Raw genomic sequence first — 7,966 nt, forward strand, 5'->3', positions numbered from 1 at the left:
GGCTGAAATCCGACGATTATTATGGAGCTACCCATATGAAAAGGAATCACTGTCTCCTAATGTGAAATAACAACAGCAATATCTGTATTTCGTGTTAAATTAGGAAACACAACAATATTTAAACGAGAATATTACCTCATCGACGTGACAGCCGGTTTGGGCTGAAATCCGACGATTATTATGGAGCTACCCATATGAAAAGGAATCACTGTCTCCTAATGTGAAATAATAACAGCAATTTCTGTATTTCGTGTTAAATTAGGAAACACAACAATATTTAAACGAGAATATTACCTCATCGACGTGACAGCCGGTTTGGGCTGAAATCCGACGATTATTATGGAGCTACCCATATGAAAAGGAATCACTGTCTCCTAATGTGAAATAATAACAGCAATTTCTGTATTTCGTATTAAATTAGTAGACACAACAATATTTAAACGAGAATATTACCTCATCGACGTGACAGCCGGTTTGGGCTGAAAGCCGACGATTATTATGGAGCTACCCATATGAAAAGGAATCAATGTCTCCTAATGTGATGTTCTGATCAATGACCGACCTTTGAAGTAGACAATGTATTCTTAGTACGAACGAATTAAGTAGGCGATGTGTGAAAAGACTGTATTATTTGTCAAGTACCACATTTAAAGCACCTTTTCACACACATGGTCGATGGAATTTACTTCAAGCAAACAACATGGTATAGCAATTAAAATGTAATTATAATACTTCAAGCATGACCTGATCTTCAATTTTCAAAATGATTTGATACTTAAATTGTATTTGTTAATGAATCTATTTATGAGACATATGGCTGTACAACTCAAAATATGTATATTTATATATTGAGAATACAACAACACTCTGAAATAAAAGCTCCTGGATTATAACGTCATGGTATGCGTCAGCTAAAGCTATATCACAAAAACAACATGTTTTAAACCATGCACCCCAGCGGGAGGGCCAGTTTTCCTTACATGGCTTTAGTACAATTTTGTTACCACTCAAGAAATCACATTTACACTCCATTCTTCAAGAAACTTGGTCAGATAATTTGTTCTAATGATATATAGGCTTAATTTCAAAAACTGCTCCGGTTCCTTGAAAAACATGGCCGCAATTTTATAGTATCTTTCTTTGTGACAATCTAAGAGTGCGATAAGCTTCGAAAACAGTGAAACATCATGTACATTCCATTATTCCATTATCATTGATGTACCTTTCTCAAGCAAAAACACGTGCTAAATTAACATAGTGACATAGTGATTAACATAGCTTTAATTTAGAATTTTTTGAGTTGTTTATGAGAAGTTTGCAACGATAATTTATGTTCTGTCACAACAAATGTTAATCATCGACTTTAATTATGTGTGCATGGCAATTTGTTATGCCATATTAGGATATTGGACATCATAAGAAGACGGAATTATTCGAATTTACATTTTGCGTATGTCAATCACAAGCTTACATACGTGAAAAGTTCCTAAAATTATGTACTGGACGTTATTTCAGTTTTGAGCAATCATTTAAAAAACATTTTGCTAAAAATGTTAATAAATCGGACTTTTGCTAACACTTATTATTATGATTTAACACATATAATTAAGAAATTGCATTTTTCGTAATGCATTTTGCGTTTACAAACTATCAGATATTAGTTCATGTCAGTAATCAATATCAAAGATCAACAGTAACTTTGAAAAACAAACCATTCCTGAAGTCAAATTGTTTATTAACGAGAATATCGTCGACAATAAAGACGGTGTTTTTATTAAAACTTAATGTGTGTGTTCCTGTGCAGTATCTCTTGCCTTTGTCCTTTTTCCGACAGATTGGAAAATAGCCTTTTTAAAGACCTCGTGTCATAATAAGATATGTTTCTGCAGCTGACGTGGTATGTTGATGATATATACTGTTTTTGCATATGTTATGTTGGACTTAATTGATGTTTTCAGTTTACCAAACGTGGCTTTAAACCCCATGACAGCTTAATCGACTGTTAATGTCCTAACAACTGTGCCCATGACTTTTCAGTTATGGCAATACTGTTGACAAGAGTGACGTCGTATTCGACGTCTCCTTGCTGGATTTCCAAAGAATCGAACAGACTGCAGGTCAGAGTCACTGTGTTGTAGTGAGCACTGATGCAGGTTTCGGTTTTAGAACACCTTGATGCGCAGACGAATTTCGACTTTATCATTTCGAATACGTCGATTGCAGGGCCAGTGTCAATATATCCTTGAAATATCGAATAGCGAATACCTGAAGAATAACAATGTTTCATTACATAATTTAGAACATATAGCCGGCTTTGTTTCTTTGTGTACGAATATGCTCTTATTCTGTGGGAAATTAGTTAAATTCGGCCTTATACGCGATGGTGCGTAAATATATATTTTTTATGGGATATTACTGCTGGCTTAAACGTTTTAGTTGTGAACGTATTGTGACAGTTAAAAGGCAAACCAGTTGCATATACAAACTGCGATTGTTGTCTTTTTAATATGAGACAATTATTATTTTGCAAATATCTTATATATTTGCATAGTGTTCAACCTACCATCGGCTTTAGAATATGGAATACCTTCCACCTCAACCTCACACAAAGTAAGTTGCTCGACAGGAGGGTTACGCGTAATTCGTACCCACTGTCCGTAAACCGGCTCAGTTAGCGAAACCATGTATGAAGCGCCGATTTGTCCGGGGTGAAATCCTTCACGCGCTTGAAAGCCGTGCTCCGAAAACCCGACGTAAAGCTCGACGTGTGTAAGTCTGTAACCTGCAATACAAGTATTACACACAAACATATAACGGCCGTATGATGACAGGTAATAGTTGTTATTCGGAACGCAAGTTTTTTCCGCTAAGTAAAATGAGATACAAATGAAAATTGCCTATATCCAGAGGGGTGAACAATGAAGATACAAATAAAATGGCGTTAACTTATAATAATCGAATATTCGGGTAGACCATAATCGTTGAGTTATTTGTAACTTGAGCACAGATGAGTTCATACGTCATAAGTCGTGCAATATTCTTAAGCCAAATGTAAAAAAGAAATAACTGATGTTGTTACTATGCTTAGTAAACATTCTAAAATAAAGTCATGGCAAGTGCCCACACAGAGAATTGTGTCTTCTTTTAGATGATGTTCAGGTTTTTAAAGAGTATAGCATTGCACTCCAAAAAGATTTAGTATATTGTAACCTAGGATCTTATTCAAAACTTTCTATCTTAGACAATCAGTATTAATATAAATATAGAACGGTTTGTTATTCTTCCGATAAAAATATACTTGCTTTTACAATCACCACACAATGAATGTCAAAACCTTCAATTAATTATGAGTTTCACCACATTAAGTTGCACACTTACTGAACGCATTCCTGTTGTAAATCGTTACGCTTCGGATGAGAAATATCTGCTGAAGATTCACCCACCATGAGACGTTGACAGACGAAGTGTGCGTGCACGACTCGTCCCTCATCAAATCCGATGACGAATTACCGTCAACGGCACGATCTGCGGTAACTCGGTATGCATGATAAGTATCCGTCTGGTAGGCAGGTTTACCAAGGGCAACGTTAACAGCGTCTGTTTAATAGACACGAGTGGGTTAACGTAAATGTCGCTATATTTACTACATATACATTTAAATATCGCTTAATCCTAAGAATGCATCATTTGTGTTTGTCTCCTTAAACGTTAATCACTGAACAAACATATTAACGAACTCATCTTTACTCTTTCCCGTCTAATATTGTCGCTAATAAGATCAAACTTATTGAAAAATCCTGTCTGTCAATGCTCATTCGTCCGTGTATTGCACTCCATATATAACAATTGAAAGTGACGTGTGAATTTTATTTTTACAATATATCAAGATACAGTAAAGTGAAAGTTAAAAAATGACACTATTATACTTGAAGTAACTGATTACAAGAAGACACAAAAATAAAGACCTACTTAAAACAAGATATTATGCCTTTGTTCAGACTTTTTCTAAAGCCTTTAAAGTGTGTTAGATTTGTACCAAACGTTGTTTTTGTCAATTCAATTACATTTGCTTCAAATACATGCCGTTTTAGCGTGGCGCGGCGCTATGCCCTTTTTGCAGCGCCACGCTGCCCACTTTCAAAGCCATTTAGCGCCACGCTGCCCTTTCCAAAAGCCGCCGCCCTGCCCGTTCATGAGAGCCCGCTGTTTTCCGTCCTCTATTGTTACAGTATACTTGATCGCAAGATTTAATAGATAATTGTGCTCGCCATTTTCCCTTATGAATAAGAACTTTATTGCCCTTTGTCCAAACTACTTTGGTGGCTAGTATCAGAGTAAGACCCCAAGGCCGCGAAGATCGCTCGGTTGTGAATTAGTCATGCGTGAATAACCCCGTGTCAATATTATTTTATCGATAATTTCAGTGGCTTATACCAAGCACACTAATGGGTCGGTAATGTGTACTCGTCCACGACAGTGGACAGTTACTTCGGAGAAAACCAAGATTTTCTTCGTGGAAAATGTGCATTCTATGCATAATACAGTAATATCAAAACATTTATATCTACGCGTAATTAAATTTTTAAAAAGGAGGTTGTATCTTTATTCTTATGGTCTTTTAGATAATTGATAATTGAAAGAATAACTGTAACGTATTCTAATTAAACAAAATGCGAATCGCGTATTAGGATGACATATTATACGATTTTACGTTGCTATGCGCACCTTTCGCTATATGATTTTAACAAGATGACGGACAATACAGCAAATAAATTGTGACTCTCGGCAAAAATGGCAAATATCGATCGAATTAACGGTGGAGATCACACATTTAGAAAGGATTAATGAAATGCACGTGAAAACGAACGCTGCATAAAACGTTTTAGATAACAACAACATATTTATTAGTAATCTGCTCAGTGGATGTATGTCAAGGAAACGAGTGTTCGCAAATTTTAAGCGTTCAGTTTAATCATTATACTGGAAAATTTAAAACTTCTGACAAGATTCAAAGGCACTCGGCATTAGCTACTACCCCCCATGACAAAAAAGTTCGTCGATTTTTTTTAACTTATATATTATATAACAAGGTATGTAACTTAGACACTTGAATTGCTGATTTCGGCATACCAGCCAATTTCCGAAGCTCACTACTCCATCAATTTTCAACCGATTTGCATAATTCTGGTATCAAACAACGCAGAAGACTTCATACTAAAATGAATAAATCAATGCATGTTCGCATAAGTCTACCGTAACGCGGTCATCAAAAAACAAACTTGCAACAATATTTCCTAGAATCGATCTGATTACCACGAAAATACATTACAAACGTACACACGTACAAAAAACATAAAGTGGTGTTTAACTGTTACATATTTGATTGTATCATATCATGACCCATGAATTGACAATAAAGCACCCAAGGTTATACATTTTAGGTATTTCTACCTTTTTGAAACAACAGCAGCAGTATACTAACATCAATTTGTTTAACTTCATGTTAATTGATACGTCTAAGAAGAATTTAAACACAGAATAACATCAGGCGAGCCAGCTGTATGATAACAAGCTAGGAAGTGTCAATGTGCAGACGATATCAATGAATATGTGACCTATTTGAGATGAAGTTTAAATAACTGAATGTTTACTTCTCCGACTGGGTACACTAAGTCTTTCTGCACTTATTTTCTGCAAAGTCTTCAACTCTAAATAGAGACCGATCACCGTCCGATCAGTGAACGACGTATTTTTCCGCTCATCGGGCTGGCGCCCGACCGATGATCGCACGGAAACCGGGTCATCACTTAAAATGTTACCCGACGTCATGATATTCAGCTACGCCATAAAATAATTTAAGAGTAAACTGCATCAATACCTCAGATTCATGGAATACATCTGAATGTTGAAGATATTTTACTACAACTGATTTTATTATGCAGTCTCAATTATTGTGTATTCCATTCGACAATAACGACTTAATACAACTGCATGAATTTCCCCTTTAAAAATGGCAACCATGGTAACAACAAAGTTGTAATAATTGTCATGTTACTGACTTTTTAATATTCATGATTCCTAAATGTATTAAAGTGTGATCGGTTTATGATATGTATGTGCAATATTACGAGAAAAATGACATTTCTAAACAAAATTAAACAAAAAAAGAAAAAAAATGGGTGTATGTGTGTACTAATCTATGTGTCCTATTTTTAGTTCTTTATAAATTTATATTTAAAAAAGTAATTATTGTATATGATTTGCTAACATATTGGAATTCAATGTTTACATTGTGTATAAAAGTATTTACTATATCATTATTATGGAACAATATGTTACTGATGGATTCTTACTCACCAAGAACTATTTTAAATGATTTACTTATTTAATTGACAACAAACAAGTACAGAAATGCCGCATTCGGTTTTTTAATATGCATTTCTAAATCAGCCGTTTTCACTTTAAATTAAGAAATATTGCTTAACGCATTTTTTTCAACATACATTGAGGCTTTTTAAAATTCGAATTTTGTCAACGTCGTCCATTTACCTGTTTTTTGATAAAAATAAATCTCAGAACGGGTCACATAAATTACATAAACAGCGCCATGAGAAAACCCGCATTAATTACATAAGCGACGTCATCGGCGAAACGTCATTTTCATTACGTTAAATGTTGCATTACAATCTTAACATTACATTGTTGTCAATGTTGAATACATTTTTTTTCAAACGAATATATTATATATTTTTGCACTACCACCGTGTGCTCAATTTAACACTTAATCCACATATGCCATTACTTGTATTACTTGTATATATGAAATGTATATGTGTAGGCTAAGAGCTTGTATAAGATTTATCGCTGAAATAAATGTTGTTGTTGTTGTTGTTAAAATGTTGCATTAGTGCGTAAGATTTTTGTGTACACGTGTGTGAGATTTCGTTCGCAGTTTAACAACTTTCGGAAAGAATTCCGAACATGAGGTTAGAACCTTAATACTATATACATTAATTTTGTATTACGTTTAGCATATATATTATGTATATAACAAGAACATTGTCAGCATTGTTAATTGAACGCTTTTAAAATCTTCTAATAATTGTCCGGTTACATCCTAGTGTGGGACATTGCTAAGCATGTTTATTTAAACGTGACCCGTGGTCAACTTTGACCAGCAAGAGGGGGATGGTGGAACAAACTATATCTAAAACAAACATGCGCAGAGATTTTATAATTGTTTCGATGATAAAGTTTTCATCAACAAGGAATGATCTAATTCGGGAAAACAAATATAATATATATATATATATATATATATATATATATATATATATATATATATATATATATATATATATATATATATATATATATTTATTTATTTATTTATTTATTTATTTATTTATTTATTTATTTATTTATTTATTGCATTTATATGCATATATGAATTTTTTTGTATTTATTAATTTCAGAATGTTCACACTATTTTTATTGCAATTGTAAATTTGTTAATGTCTTTGTAATTAATTTGAATATAAAATCTGATCCCAAATGGGACCAAAATGATGGCCAATGATGACACACCCATTTAAAATGTTCACGTTTAATTACGATAAAAGTATGGTCAATTATAACTATCTTGCCATACATATTATATTAATATTTTGTTAAAATGTAAAGGACAATAACACAATACGTTAAAACATATTGTAAATTCATATTCTGATATTCTTTCATTGACAAAAGCAGTCAAAATATTGTCCACATAAATGCTTTCTAAGAATAATATAATTTCTTTTGTTTTAAATATATTGAGATTATAATAATGTTAAAGCATGTATAAAAACAATCTAATTCTTACCTGACGTCTTCAAAACAACGCATACTTGAAAAATAGAATACGTTAAAAAAATCCACCCTTGCATTCTTCGTCCAAACCAGAGCGTATACCGCAGCACATGAA

The 7,966-nt window shown here is 33.5% G+C and overlaps 1 protein-coding gene across 1 annotated transcript; it reads right to left on the reverse strand.

Moving 5' to 3' along the window:
- Positions 1-1,758: 1,758 nt before the first annotated feature.
- Positions 1,759-7,966, reverse strand: LOC127843246 (uncharacterized). Its single transcript, XM_052373110.1, has 4 exons — positions 7,865-7,966; positions 3,379-3,597; positions 2,564-2,782; positions 1,759-2,265 (listed from the first exon to the last, which is right to left on the reverse strand). The coding sequence occupies exons 1-4, from the start codon at positions 7,926-7,928 to the stop codon at positions 2,003-2,005; spliced, it is 765 nt and encodes a 254-aa protein (XP_052229070.1). The 5' UTR covers positions 7,929-7,966; the 3' UTR covers positions 1,759-2,002.

Source organism: Dreissena polymorpha, chromosome 8 (genome assembly GCF_020536995.1).
Source record: "Dreissena polymorpha isolate Duluth1 chromosome 8, UMN_Dpol_1.0, whole genome shotgun sequence".
NCBI classification, from domain to species: domain Eukaryota; kingdom Metazoa; phylum Mollusca; class Bivalvia; order Myida; family Dreissenidae; genus Dreissena; species Dreissena polymorpha.

Excerpts from the sequence above, each read along its gene's own strand:
- LOC127843246 (XM_052373110.1), bottom strand. The coding sequence starts at position 7,928 with ATGCAAGGGTGGATTTTTTTAACGTATTCTATTTTTCAAGTATGCGTT. Across the intron at positions 3,598-7,864 it reads CGTTGTTTTGAAGACGTCAG|ACGCTGTTAACGTTGCCCTT; the intron begins GTAAGAATTAGA and ends TCTATTAAACAG. Across the intron at positions 2,783-3,378 it reads TTACAACAGGAATGCGTTCA|GTTACAGACTTACACACGTC; the intron begins GTAAGTGTGCAA and ends CTTGTATTGCAG.